Below are 15,671 nucleotides of genomic sequence, written 5' to 3'. Positions count from 1 at the left end.
AATTTAATACAGAGTATCATAATTGTAATCATCCTTAATCTAAACTATTCATAATCTTTTAATTTTGCACTATACCTGTACAATCTTTTAATTCCTTTATGCACAAATCCATATGAAATTTCTTAGTACTGAAAAAATGACGTAAAAACTGACACATTTTACGAGTGTGAATCAAAAATTATTCACACTCCCGTTATGTTAAAACGTCTGAACACTTTTGGCTCAAGGCTACTATCTCCCCAGTCACTGCTGTGCAGGTGTGAACGTATTACATTATTATCATTCAATTTGCGAGCAAAAATGGATGCCCTGCTTGTGACTCAATTTTCTGGGATTCTCAAGAGCCAGTATTGGAAACTTATCAGGAAAGTTTCAACAATCAACAGTGCTCGTTACAGTGAGATGCTTATTGAAGAGCTGACGCCTAAACTTCGGATCAAACGCTGAGGACTGCTATCCAAGGGCGTTGTGATCTCGCATGTTCGCACGATTCTGCCCACACTGTCAACACAATTGCAAAACATCCTCCCTATAGTTCTGATCTTGCTTCATTGGACTTTCATTTGGTTGGTCCCCTGAAAGCAGAACTATGAGGACGAAGATTCTCTTCTGATAAAGAAATGACAGATGTCTTGTTCTTGTTGACAGATGGACAAAGTGTATTAAAAAGCACAAAGATTATGTCGAACAATTATGTTTTTGTCTATTTTAAAAGTAAATTAAAATGAATTCTACAGCCAGAGTGCGGAATTTTTTTTTGACATTTTTGACAATTGTACAATATAACTTAGAATTGATGATGCATTAATTGCATTGTGCTTCCACATTTGTATTATCCAAACCGAAAACATTTCAAACATCCATCAATTTAGACCAAGACCCAAAAGAAGGCATGTTCAACTTTTAATCATTCTTGTTTTATTATGTTTTCCTATAAATATAAGAAAAGGAAATAATTTAAGTCAAATTGGTCCAATTAATTCAAGCCTTGATCCTAATAATAATAAATAAAAGCTAAAACTACAAAGTAAAAATTATAGAAATTTTAAGATTTAGAAATAAATTTAAGAATAATCTAAGTTCGGTTCCAGTGTGCTGCATGGAAGTGCCCATCGTGTGCCCATGTATTTGTGTACGTAATGTATGTGTAGCCTTGCATGGAGGTAGAGGAAGTGTCCATGCGTGGACATCTACTGTGCTATCCATGCCAGGCCATGTGTCTATACAGTGTCAGCTCATACCTGGGTGTCTCCCCTTCTTACACTCTCTCCAACTTGTGTGTCTTCCATGTTATTCTCCTTCCTCCCCTCTCACCCCCTTTATACACATTACACACTTACCAATTATCTTTCTCTGTTTTGTTTTCTTATTGTTTTTATTGCATTCTACTCATTACAACATGTGTAAACACTTTGTCTCATCACTACACCTTTTTTTTTTTAAACCACCATTTATATTTTGTGCTTCTAAATCTTCCTTTTTGCTGTTCACTCCTTTTGGAAATCCACTGCATGGCTCATTAACACTCAAACCATCTTGAACCCCACCTCCACACTATCAACCCCCATCCGTCTATGTTCTCCATGCCTGCCGTGCCTCCCTCGCCCTGCAGCAGTGTGAACAGCGCCCACAGTAGTGCCTCTCGCTCATCGGGAGGCTCACAAACTCACTCACCCAGTTCGTCCTGTCGCTACCGCAGCCTGGCACATCCGCCTCCAGGAGGTGCCCACCGCCTCAGCAGTGTCTCCTCCCACGACTCGGGCTTCATCTCTCAGGATGCCAACATTTACTCCAAACCTCCCTCACCCATGCCCTCGGACATCACCAGCCAGGTATCACAGATCATTAGATTTAAAAAAAAAAATCAAAAATAAAACTGTCACAGTCAATCTTTGATAGTGGTTTGGTAATTAAAACTACCATCTTTTGATTGTAAAATTTTTAAAATATTTATTTACTTATTGGAGTATTTGAAAAATTATTGGAAAATTATTAATTTATTGTGTAATCAATTCAATATCATCCACTATTATATATATATATATATATATATATATATATATACACAACTTTGGACAGGTTTTATGCCGGATGCCCTTCCCTATGCAACCCTCACTCACTCATCTTCTATACCGCTTTATTCTTTATTCAGAGTCATGAGGGGGCGGGGGGATGGGGTGGGGGTGGGGGGAGTGGATCCCCAAATTAACAGCCAAGCAGTGTTATTCTGTTCAGACTACAAGAGAAAGTGATTTTTTAAAAGATCTTTTTAATAAAGTGTAGTTTATAGTGCTTATGACAGGTAGTGTGGTTTATATGTTTTATAAGGTGGCACGGTGGTATAGTGGTTACTGTAGCATTGTCTGATGTGATCATTTTGGGTAAATTTGAGCATGATGGAATTCTTGGACTATTTTGCCTGGACTTCCGTATCACCAGATTTCAGTTTATTAGAAACTTTTGTGGAATTAATTAGTAAAACAGAAATAGGCATACAGTAATTCTAGAGGCTTTGCACACAATGAGGAAGGGAACTAGTGATAAGAATCATCCTAAGATACTGGTGGAATCTTAACCTGACAGGCTTAACCTGAGAGGTTAAAGAAGCAAGCATATTCAGTGTTTGATGAAGGACGCTGAATAAATGAGTAACAGCAGTGATATGTATTATTGGAAAAAAAGACATGATGTTTTTGCGCTCCCTTTGTTCTTTAGAAGTCATCAAGTTCAGCATCTTCAGAAGCCTCAGAAACATGTCAGTCAGTGAGTGAATGCAGCTCTCCTACAACAGTAAGTACACACACACACATTCAAAATTTGTTTTCCTAAGCGTTGTCACACTGGCCTGTGTGTTAGTAAAGCTAAATATATGCAGAGTTTAGAGAATTTGGGTACAGACAAGCCACGGATAAAAGCCAAGTTCAGCACTCTAATAGCACAACAAGAAACATTTGGACAATTTGAGTTTTTCAACCTTTAGTCTTTTCCATATAAAGGCCAACAGAATGTTCCCACAAAGTCAAGTATTCCCTTCATCACGAAGATATGTAGTCCTTAGAACTGATTAAAACATATACATAAAAAGTTGAAAAAGCATATGTTTTGTTTGGTCATCCTCTCCTGCTATCATGTTAACATGTGTCTTCCATTCTGTGCATGTTAGGGTAACAGTCTTGTACATCCATGCTGTATTATATTAACATTTCCCCTATTATTTTGTAATGGTACATACACTGTGTGTGTATATATACACACATGCTGTTCACACACTAATTGCTTAATTTGGGAATGTTTTATAGGTGGCAGTGTATCCTAATACGTCTCAAAAATCCTCATACCTATTATTGAATTAAGTAGTTTTGTAACATTAACTAGGAAAAAAAAACAACAACTTTGTGACATATATAGAGTGATATATATATATTTTTTTCTGGAAAACTGTAATTAGACAACATCCAGTAGTCCCCGACTGTCATGAACTGGGTGTTATGGCTGATGGTGTTGCCGTGGGCAAGAAGGTGCGGGCATAGTCGCAGAGGGTTTTTTTCAACAAAAGAGTCTTTAATGAAACAATAACAAACTGAGCATAAGGAAGAGACAAAACCAACCAAAAAACAAACGTTAACTCCTACAAAGGCATATTGTGACACGGGTGCTATGGGGAGCCACCGGCGCGATGGCGGTCCATACAAGGCTTCGGCGCGATGGTGAAACACAGGCACTAATACCTTTTACGTATAACAAGCTTTATGTTGTGACACAGGCTTCTTAACGACATACAGGCTCTAATACCTTTTAATTACAACAAGCTTTATGTTGTGACACAGGCTTCTTGATGACATACAGGCTCTAATACCTTTTTCACATGACAAGCTCTATGTTGTGACACAGCCTTCTTGACGACATACATGACATTACCCACAAACTAAGCATGGAGCTGAAATGGGACAAAACATGACGAGAGACTAGAGACACGACGAGACGAGAGACAAAAGACATGGCAATCAGCTAAACATGGTCATTAGCTAACCATGGCAGTCAGCTACACATACATCGATCTAAGCAAGTCTTTAGCCTACCATGCACATAGCTACACTTACCAAATAGCTAAACATACAACTAGCTACCACAACACTAGGGACTCGGGACACAGAGGCTAGGCTAAGGGACACTCAGAGGCTAGGCACTTACCTATTTTCTACTAAACAACTTGACAAAACTGAATCAGCTACACACACACACAGGACCTACATATGACCACACGCTTGAGCCATGCTTGTTGGTCCAATTGCACACCCAACCAAAATACAATATAAAGCAAACCAAAATATAAAACAAACCAAAATTCAAAATAAAACGAAACAAAACAATACAAAACAAAATGCCCACACAAATGACAGTAATTACCAACAATGTTTGACCCAGTTTCACAGCCTAAACAGCTATAGACATTCTAATGAGCTGCCTCGGTCAGGTGAGCACCTGCATCACCTGACCGAGGTGCCTTCTGGGAAACTGAGTCTGCAAACAAAAACTACAACAAACTAAACAGTACCCTCTAGTGGCGATTCCTTACACCGACTTACGAACATATCAGTTACGTATGTCCGCAAATACGAACAGCCACCGGTTCTACGAACATTTGTAGATGCTCACAAATCACAGAAGTAGCTCACGTGTAGTAGACACTGCAGTGCACAAATACCAATATTTATAATTGTATACATTATTTTCAGGGTGTAAGTAAATGTATAAAATGTCCAAAGTTTGGTATATTGTATGTGTGTGCGTGTGGGGGTGCGGGAGAAATGCGTCTGCCTTACTGGTTTCAGTGAATCAGTCCGGGGTCACGATAATAGAAATTGGCTGTCCTGTAAAGCTGTCCCAGCATATTATTCAGCTGATGGTAAAAAAAATCTTCAACAAAACACAGTCCAATACAGTGGAAAATAGCTCTGGGACAAAATGGCGCCCATGTAAGCACGCAGTAAATACCATGTAGCTTTGTCCTTTCCTCCAAAGTTTAATTTAAAAAAGGTCAGCTGCCTCATCTGGATATTTTTTATTGATGCAACCTCATATAATGCGAAACCAAAACACCAAACCTGTGTTTTTTTTATTTTTTACATTGTATATTCATGTCAAAGGTATTTAAAACTCACTTTGTTAGACTTAAGAACCAATCTGACTTACACACTTGCCCCCGGAAGGAAACTCGTTTGTAAGTCGGGGACTTACTGTTATATATATATATATATATATATATATATATATATATATATATATATATATATAGATATAAATATATATTTATTTATTTTTTTTAACCAAACAAATGGACATCTCTTCGTAGCACCAGCATGCTTTTGGACATTTGTTTATGTAAAGTACATATTTAGTAAATATTTATTTATAAACTTTTATATTTGGTCAATTGTGCTTGTAATATGTTATTGTTGCGTAAGTATGGTGCAGTGAAAATATGGATTGTTAGGGCACTGTAAGGAATTACTTAATGCTTTGTCCTCAGCTTATGTTCTGTGTCCTCAGAACTTTCTTGTCATTCCCGCTGTAATATTTTGTCCCCTCACTCTGCCAATGCTTCCGGGTCATAGGGTTATGGATTGCTACCTACTCTCACTGTCTGAATCTTGTCTCTCCATTCCGCAGTTTGGCTCGTCCTTCGCTACCTTCCGCCCTGCTCTCTCTCACACTGGCTCCATCAGGCCTTTCTCTGTCATTCTTCCTGCGTCCCCACCCTATAGTCGCTCCCCCGGATCCAACACTTCCTCTCCCACATCAAAGGTTCCGTGCTGGAAGGTTTGTTCCCATGGGCACAATTTCTTTGCAGATATTTTCCTTTTTTTTTTGCTTATACCTTTGCATTCAATTCGCTTTGTCCTGAATAATGCTTATTTTTAATTACTTTAATTTCATTTCCTGCTTATCTTCATTCATTACCTCATTTTTCTCCTTAACACAAGCCTTTTGCTTTTCATTTATCCTGATTTCAAATCTCTGTGCTTAGAGATTTGATAAACAGAGCAGGCCAAGGATGGTACATCCATTCAAGCCCCTTCTGATTTCACTCGACTCTAATATGAATTGTACAGGCCAGTGCTAAACGCACACATCAAGAGAGTTTGCGTGAAAGGACACTCAAACTGCTGGATAGTGGGCTGGTTTTTTCTTATCCAAGAGGAAGATGGATTGGTTGATCTGTTACTGTTTATCACCATGAAATAACCAGACTTACTCCTTCAGGATTGGTCCAAGGCAGGCTTGCAAGAGCAATCAGCGGCCAACACGCTCCAGAGGAGGAAGGAGATGAGAGAATCAGAGTCATCGCCCCAATCTCAAGGTTATGCTGGGATGCATCCTGATGATCCACAGAGGCCCAGGATGGCCGCCTCCACCATTACAGTTAAGGTACTGTTTCGAATTATTAACAAAATGCCCAAATAATCACGATTACACTAAATTTATTTGTCTTTCAGTGGAGGTGCTGCATAAAAGTATAGGGTTAATTAACTCTGATACTCAGATAGACCTTTAATAATTTATGCAGGCATGTAGACTCACAGTGAAGTCATAAAAAACAACACAATGCACTTCTAATGGTTTGGATTTATATAGAAAGTATCTATTCGAATGACATAACCATGATTCCTTCACTCACTCCTTCATCGTCCATACCTCTTTATCCTGTATACAAGGCTGCGGGGGGAAGACTTAGGATGTGAGGCAGGATACACCCTGGACATGTTTGCCAGTTTATCACAGTGCACACACTCACACGCTAAGGCAATTTAGGAATGTCGATTAGCCCAATCTGCATGTCTTGAACTGTTGGAGGAAACCAGAGTACCCGGATGAAACACACGAAGCAAATCCATGCGCACAGACCCAAGGCAGGAATCGTGGTGTAAGGCGACAGTACTAACCATTAAGCCACCATGCTGCCATGATCCCTTCATATCCACATACAGGACACACTTTATACGATACTGTACATCTGAAATAAAATACGTCTTATACTAATCTACTGTATTAGTTGGGAAGCATGAAGTTTTAGCGGGTGGTATTGCTGTTCCAGGATGCATTTTTATTCCTGATCTCTCTCCATACTCCTGTGTAGTCGTGGATTCCCTGCAGCTTCTCTGGCTACAGTACATCTCCTGAAAACTCACTGATTAATCTGCCAAAGTTGATTATAAAGTTACAAAGCACAAAGCCCTGATCTCAACCCCACTGAACATCTTTGTGATGAACAGGAACACCAGTTGTGCCCAAAGCCTTTACACCTGACATCAGTGCCCAACCTCACTAATGCTTTTCTGACTGAGTGAGCAAATCCTGAGCCGCGCTGCCATGGTCACTAAGAACAATTTCCATCTAAGCCACAAGAGGGCGCCCCCATACCTTTTAAATTTGCTCCTTTGTCGTCTGCCTGCACACTCTCGGAAAGCCCCCGCAAAAGAGTCTTAAGATTATTATTATTATTAATAAATATATATTGTTCTAAATTTTTAATATGTATTCATTATTTCAGCATGGTGAGGATATGTCGCCAGCAGCAAGTGACCTGGCCATGGTGCTGACCCGTGGCCTCAGTATGGAACAACAAAAGAGCAGCAGAGACTCACTTCAATACTCCAGTGGATACAGCACTCAGACGACCACACCGTCATGCTCTGAGGATACTATTCCCTCCCAGGGTAAAACATGCCACCTTTATCACACACATTTTACCATCATTTACACTGGCATGACTAGAGTCTAATAATAGTAAAGACAGCAGACTGTTCTAAGACATAGACATTCCTTATGACTAAAATATGTTTGCTTTTTCCATTTCAGCCTCCGATTATGATTGCTACTCTGTAAACGGTGATACCGAAGCTGACGGCCAGTCAGAATTTGATAAATCATCAACAATCCCACGGCACAGCAATATTGCTCAGAACTACCGCCGCATGATCCAGACGAAACGGCCAGCCAGCACAGCTGGCTTGCCAAGTGCCATGGGTGCCCAGGGAGGCTCTGGTGGTGGGGGTGGAGGATCAGGGACTCCTGGTACCGCCACCATCCGCCGAACACCTTCCACAAAGCCTGGTGTGAGGCGTACACTCTCCAATGCAGGCCCCATCCCTATCCGGCCACCCATAGTGCCAGTTAAAACACCTACTGTGCCTGACTCGCCCGGTGGTTACCCAGGGCCTCCAGCGCGTGTGGGCAGTGAGGAGTGTGTGTTCTTTGCAGCAGATGATGCCTCTCCTGCTGCCCTAGAGTATGTGAAGGCTTCCCCGAAACGTCTGAGCCTGCCCAACGCAGCCTGGGGCACAGCGGGTGCTGAGATGAGTGTGTATGGCCAACCAGGAGAAGAAGACCAGCTGCTAGCCGCTAACCGTCACAGCCTGGTAGAAAAGATTGGTGAGCTGGTGGCCAGTGCCCAAGCCCTGGGAGATGGCCAGTACCCTTTTCCCTCAATGGCAGCAGAGGGCCAGAGCGATCCACAAAGTAAATGTCCCCCGCAGGAAGGAGAGGACATGCTGGTATCTATCCGCCGAGGCGTCCGGCTGCGCAAGACCGTCTCCAATGACCGCTCAGCACCACGCATATTGTGACAGCTATTAGAGAGATAAATTGAAGGTGCGGTTTCTAAGAAGCACTAAGCACGGACTTTGTAGAGAACCACCTACGAAAAGAAGAGGATTAAAAAAAATTCAATTCAGTGTTTAAAAGAAGTCGTTATAGTAAATAACGATCATGAGAAAAAAAAATAGAAGTACAATTCTAAATAACAACAGGCTGAGGCCACTGTAACTTGTAGCGTGTCTGGACGCATGTTTGTCTTATTAACACTACCCATCATGGCAGGATAGTCAGGCTCTAGCAAGACACTGGGCAGATGCAAGAACAAAGAATCAGTACATTAGGGGACAAGGATCTTTGGAAAGACAAAACATCCCCTAATTCTGGACTCCAGGAATAAATGCTGGAAAAGCTCATCTAATAAATGGAGGACGGTCAGGGTGCACGGTCTTGTAATAAGACTCTCCTCCCTGTATTTCGCCCCACTGCCACCTCCAGCTGGGTGACATCATGCTGCCAGCCGAAACGACGGCAGCACAAGAGTCTGTGATTGGTCAGTGTGACTGTCAGTCAAGCTGAAGATGAGCGGGGCTCTGCTGCAGGTCAGCTTGTGGTTTTGGAAATGATCTTCTTTTAGCGATCTGTTAGTTTTTTTGTTTTGTTTAATTCTAAGCAAATAATCTTGATTTCAGTACCTGAGGTTGAAGGTGTATATATCAGGGGTATGATTTTTTTTATTATTATTAAGAACTGACCTAAAAGAAATGCCAATATAATGTGGAGCAATAATCTTTCTGTTCAACGGTTGAAGAAAGACAGGAATAGTTTAAAAAATATATAGGTGCAGAGGTCGTAGGCAGGGCAAAGCCTTGGGTATTTTGGTTATGATATCAGGTGAAGGAAGTGGAAACAGAGAAGAACAAAGAGAAAGCCAAGCACTTTGAAGGCACAGTATTGGCCATTAGGGGTCAGTGTAGCTGCATTGTGTACAGTAGAAGCTGAGAGGAGAAGGGCTGCTTAACCCTAAAATTAGGAGGCGGGGACTTGGGGCATGTATGAGGGGCGGTCATAAAATTGTTATTATTGCTAAGAAAAGATGAAAACGAACGCTGGTCGTGAGCTTAGTCTTTCTCTACATCCTCCACCAAAGGTTACACACTTCTCCAACCAATGAATGGATGAGCTGGTTAAGACCATCTTTGAATGAATAAGCCTAGTTTTTGGCTCTTGAGGAAAAGTTCCACCTTGGGAATCACCTCGATTTCGTCAAATGCCTGGCACGAAGTTAGTTCTTCTAGTGAAGGAAGGAGAAGACGTTCCTGGATGCTAGTTGAGGCGGGGTGGGGTGTAGGTTTCACCGTTTTGTGAGCTGAATGGGCTGGCACTTTATTTTTTTCAACCGAGTGCACCATTTTGGTTTTGACACTATACCGTGGATTTTTTAAACAAGAAGCAATGTTCAATGAACATACTAATTTCCGGAGACATAATCTGAGCGAATATTTTCCATTTTTTCATACAGCAATATGAATTTTTTTGACTGCCCCTTGTAGGGCTAAGGTTCAGCACGGTTTGGTGATGTTTGCATGATCTTACAAACTGTAAATATTAAAAATTAAATGATCTTAGACACAAATTTCACTTATTTATACACCTGTCTAGGATCTTTTTTTTAATTTATCCAGAAACTTTTCATAAATTCAATAATACTAATAAATATTTTAAATCTAAATTTCTCTTTTTCTTTTTTAAGTTATATATAAATATGAATAATTTTTAATGTTGAATCAATGATAAAACTGGCTAGCTGGCTAACCTATACGTTGACAACATATCTGAGACCTCTTTTAATGTAAATATAGTCCCAAATGGCCACTCAGAATTGTTTAAAAGATTTTTTTTTCTTTTAAGATCCGACAAGACTTTTCCTTCTTCAAACTGATTTAGAAAAAAAAAAAAACCCTGCTATAGTCACCAAACTGGACTGACCTCTGGCCCATACACAGCTGTAGTAGAGCATATCTGCCCTAACGCACAGTATGTGGAAAAAATATTTGAAATGGTGTGACAGTGAGAAGAGTGTAAAAAGAAAGTGATTCAGATGTGTAAGTGAAAGAGTGAGTTTGGGTTGTTTAGGGATTTTTATTTTTTGTTTGTTTTCTAACTCTTCCAAATTGAAAGAATATATATATAATGTACTGTGGGGTGAGTTGGTTTCACCTTTAGATCCTGAGCCTCCAACCACAGCCTCTCTGATTCAGCTAGAAATCCTGGAGGTTGGTAAATGAGCTGAGATGAAGGCACGAACCTGGTAGTCTTATGAAAATAAAAGGAAAGAGATCGGTCTAGAGTCTAGTGTGGAACCACAGAGAGAGAGAGAATGAGAAACACAGCAGGTAAAGGATCAACATTCAGTCCTTTATAATGTGAGCATTCCACTGCCTGATATAGAAAATAGGACATGTTATGAAATTAAACGACGTGGCATTTTTTTTTTTTTTTTATCAAATATCGCATGGACACAGCGGTTTCCTGTGAGTACCCATTTCAAAGTGCGATGAGAAAGAATGCCTTTTTTTGGATTTGGACTGGGTAATAGGTGGCCAAAACACTGTTTTAGTCCTGTAGTATCTGTCTGTGAGTGACCTTCTGTGCTCCCATGGTTCACTATAACCCCTGCCGTCTCGCATAGTTCTGTCGCTCGAAACTAACACTACATGTGCGACTAAATGGACATGTAATACTTATTAATATTTTCTGTTCGTTTTGGGATTATTTATTTTGCAAAAATAGAGCACTCTGTTTTAGGAATGCCTGTCTTTTAGTAATAAAAAAAAAAAACTGCTTTGCAGGAGTGTATAAGACTGTACTGGAAGGAATGGTGTGTGACAGGGGCACAAGACTGGTGTGTGTGTGTATATATATATATATATATATATATATATATATATATATATATATATATATTTATATTTATATATATATATATATATATATAAGCCAGGTGCAATGATGATCACTCTTTCAGTAAGTACAGTATAGCTCTGTATATATAAAACCACATATATACAGTAAATACACATAATATAGAAACATGTGGACAATAACTGTACTACTCTCACTGGATAAAAAAACAGCTGACACGTGGTCCAGAAGGCAGATAAAATATAGGTCATGGCTATGACAGCAATATAGCAGAGTTTCTAGTTAAATTTATGAAGGGGAAAAAAAATACACCACGTCTAACAATGTCAGTATTTATGTACTGTGTGAATGTGTAACATTCTAATTTCTTGTCATGCCTACTGTACATTTCATACTGACCCTGATTCAGACCCATGCAGTGAGTATGAGAAGGACCAGGGGACAGAAGGATGAAAGAAAAAGAAGAAGAAAAAGTACAGCACACAGAAAAGTACAGAGACATGAAACCTTTTATTATTATTATTTTTTTTAAAGAAGCGTTTAAATGGCCCTGGGAGACGGAGACATTACAGAGAAGAAAAAAGAGTTATCGTCCGCTCTGTTTCTCTCTATCTGGGGTATTAATTTCCAGATTTTTTTTCTTGCACAATTTAATCATTTGTCAATGATCTGATAACATTTATTAATACCTATACATATTAGAAACCCAGATAGCTAATAAGGGGAGACTTTTGTGTTGTAAATTGAACATCTACAGTATCAGTGGACTAAATATAAGAATTTTACTTGGAGGAAGGCGTTTTAAATGTAAGGCTTTTTCTTTTCAATCACATTTAAATGCATAACTGCTGTGCACTCAATAACGTTTTGGCTACCGTCTCAGAATTTTAGCAAACTGCATTAGCTTTCTGAAGTAGTTTAGACTACTCGGTGAAGAATTGGGTAGACCTATAATGCCATGCTTCCGAATCAAGTCTACGCAGAACCTGCGCAAGTGTTAGCGATTATACTTGGTTGCTGGTGTGTTTGTGTCACGCTGTAATTACACCACCAGACCACTAAGTGGCGGTTTATTTATGCAGCTGATCTTGTTGAAGGTAGAGCTAATTGGTTGCTAACTTTTAGTTTGCTGTTACTTTTAATGAAATGACTGCAACACAGAAAAGAGACAATACGATATTTGCGAACTTCTTTGGTAAGTCCCTCTTTGATTTGGTCAACTTTCAACTCAATTAAAAAAGAAAGCGTAGAAGCAGAAGAAACTTGAAATATGATGCTACCACATGGACCAATTAGAGTTATTGCCATCTAAAGACATAGGATACGTGGCTATGCGTAGACTTGACACAGAAGTAGACTTCAGGCTTTAGCATGCTTGAGTGTGATTTACGTGATGATATGAAATATGAAAACATGAAATATATATATATTTTTAAACAAGATTCTTGCACCACATGCACAAGTATTGCACGCTTTATTGGCTATATAGGTTTCTAATATGTGTACCAGGACCATATATTGAATGAGGTGGAAGAAAGATTTAATCTCCCCCCATTATACCTTCTTCTTTTTCTTCTTCTTTTTTTCATTGTTTTCATCAGACTGAAGTGGAAGTGTCTTCCTTAGTGACTAATAGACAACAAACTGTACAATATGCAGGTATATACAGATATATTTCAGCACCTAACCATTAGCCTGAAGAGCTCAGTTGAAATGAATCCAGTGTACGAGTTCTTCAAAACAGCCAACTCTAAGCGCACAAATGAACGATGAGCACAGAAGAGCGGTGTATAATATCTATAACACTGCACTCAGCTTTGCTGAACGACCAAATCATTCATGTTTAAGGTATTTTTCAGGACGTTAAAGGATTCCGTCAGGCATTTCATTGCATATGTTTTTTTTTTTTAACCCTACGCGACATGCTCACTTTGTTTATCCTGTCCACTTTACGGAAAGCTTTCTTCAGCTCTCTTAAGCATATTGCATTAAATTGCCCATTTCTAATTTGATTTGCTTACATGCACCACTGCATCATGGTAACGAAACAGCATTCCAACAGAAAACATTGCGGTATTAAACCTGAGCATGCATTGCAGAAGTGAAATGTGAGCCAGAACTGCTAGAGGCAGTGAACAAGAAGGCTCTGTATATAAGTAATTCAGATAAATTGGACGGAATCCTGGCTATTGGCTCCACTGAACTAAACTGTCACTCAGCACATACGGGCGCAAACGCACACTTACTGTCTCACCTGTCTCTTTACTCAGGTGACTTACCTGTCTGTTTTCTCTTCTCTCTAACAGACCTCTTTGCATCATTCAACAATTCAGTCATTTCCACCATAGGCTGTTCTCATTAAAATTCCTCCTTTATGCATAATTCATACACAGCCAACAGTCAAACATCCATCTTCTTTTTTTTCTTTTCTTCTTTTTTTACTATTATTTTCCTATTTTCTACGCTAGAACATTGAAACAGCACACTGATTGTAGCTGGTGTGACTGAGCTACAGACTGATTCTGCACGAGAAGCTAATGAAATCCTTCGGATGAAAACGGATATCTTGTGTTAGCACAGGCGACTGAGTGTTCACACTCGTTCCTATTTTTTTGCAAGTTCCGTTTGGGAATATCAGCTACAGCAATCTGTTCCACTATCCATGAAATAGACTACAGTTTGTAAAGCAAGCATCAACCTCCATCTGTACATACTCACATATTTTGTAATAATTGTGCTTATTATTATTATTATTATTATTATTATTTTAGCTTGTTCTTTCCTGTTGATTAGGACTGCCTTTCCTCCACATATTTCCTTGATTTCAGTTCAATTGCAACACATTCTTAGTCACACAGGTGTATGAAAATAGGCAAGTTGTTATTATAAATATAAATGTTTAATAAAATCTTAATCTTATAGTTAAGAAATTATCCATATTCACATTGCAATTTTTCATTTGTTTTCTTACCAAAACCTGATTAACAGTGCTAGGACAATTTCTGGCAAGTGATGCTTGTGACCCAATTTCCCCCACTGGTGGGAAAAGGGTATCTGCCATTCTAAAAATAAATAAATAAATAAAAAAAATTCTAAATATCCTGTGTTAAATGTGCTTCAGAAATCTTTCATCCACTTGGCCTTGGATTGCTCATCATATTTATACTGATTCACGTGCATAATGCCCCCTTGTCCTCACCCACTCATACTCAAGCTCAGAAATATCAGCCATCAGTGGACCCTATGCTTCCTCTTGTCATTAGCGCTGCCAAACAGACCGAGTGATGCAAGCAGGTACCATGGCAACCTGGCCCAATCTCTGAACAGTATCTTTCTGTCTTCTGCACAAAAATCTCTAAATCCCTTCGTTTTCTTTCATGGAAACGCTTTAGTTTCGACAATCCTGACCACTAGAATACAACATAGATGTGACCTGACCTTAGCCATTGTCCTTAAACCACTTTCCTAATACTCATACATATAAAGAGAAATAAAGTGTGCATTTTTTTCCTTTCTTTTTTTTTTTGGTACACCCCCCCCCCCAACAGCTCCTCCAATGGAATCATGTCAGACTACAGGTGCTCTCGTCTCTGTTCTGCTTTGATATCTCTGTCCTTTATCACTTTAATTTATTGTGTTTTTTTTCTTTTTCCGAAGCTAATCTGCCTCTATTGCTTATGACAAATATTCCTCTTTTTGTAAAGTTTATTCTCTTCATTTTGTTAACTTTAGTCACTGCTAATGTAACAAAAACGCACTGTGATGATCCCAGTATTAATAAAAGTTGTACTTAAACTGTGAGTGTGTTTGCACACGCTGATGTCATTTTCTTTTGTGACATGGAACGTTTGCGTGGGGAGTCAGAGCGCAAATGTCACAATGCGACAAGGCAAGCAGAAGCACTGCAAAGCCTCATCAGTCATTTATGCAATTACTGATGCACTGACCTACTGAGCCACACGGCTGAAATCAATCATGTTTAAATTTGACAGAAAATTATTGGGAACTCTCTGTTCTGCGAGGAAAGACTGATTTAATGTTTATGTGCTATATTTAATTAACCTACTCAGAAGGTTTGCAAAGTTTGCTTGAAACATCTATTTTTAAAGCCCTCAGAACAAATCAGCATTATAAAATTTTCTTATTTAATA

General features: G+C 39.2%; 1 protein-coding gene across 4 annotated transcripts in view; it reads left to right on the top strand.

The window, feature by feature from the left end:
* Window positions 1-15,671, top strand: part of mtss1lb (MTSS I-BAR domain containing 2b) — an 84,181-nt gene that overhangs the window by 63,019 nt on the left and 5,491 nt on the right. For 2 of the 4 annotated variants that reach the window (XR_008357759.1, XR_008357760.1), the window contains exons 10-14: window positions 1,613-1,832; window positions 2,716-2,790; window positions 6,265-6,429; window positions 7,553-7,718; window positions 7,861-12,715. Coding sequence is in view for 2 of the 4 variants with exons in the window: in XM_053491772.1 (XP_053347747.1) it covers window positions 1,613-1,832; window positions 2,716-2,790; window positions 6,265-6,429; window positions 7,553-7,718; window positions 7,861-8,627 (1,393 nt within the window). In the remaining 2 variants the exon portion in view is untranslated. Of the gene's footprint in view, window positions 1-1,612; window positions 1,833-2,715; window positions 2,791-6,264; window positions 6,430-7,552; window positions 7,719-7,860; window positions 15,322-15,671 lie in introns of those variants that run through there. The other 2 variants (XM_053491773.1, XM_053491772.1) reach the window with 2 other exon arrangements.

The sequence above is a fragment of the Clarias gariepinus genome, chromosome 3, assembly GCF_024256425.1.
Source record: "Clarias gariepinus isolate MV-2021 ecotype Netherlands chromosome 3, CGAR_prim_01v2, whole genome shotgun sequence".
NCBI classification, from domain to species: Eukaryota; Metazoa; Chordata; class Actinopteri; order Siluriformes; family Clariidae; genus Clarias; species Clarias gariepinus.
Note: the sequence above shows the minus strand (reverse complement) of the source record. Positions and strands in the feature narration are given on the sequence as shown.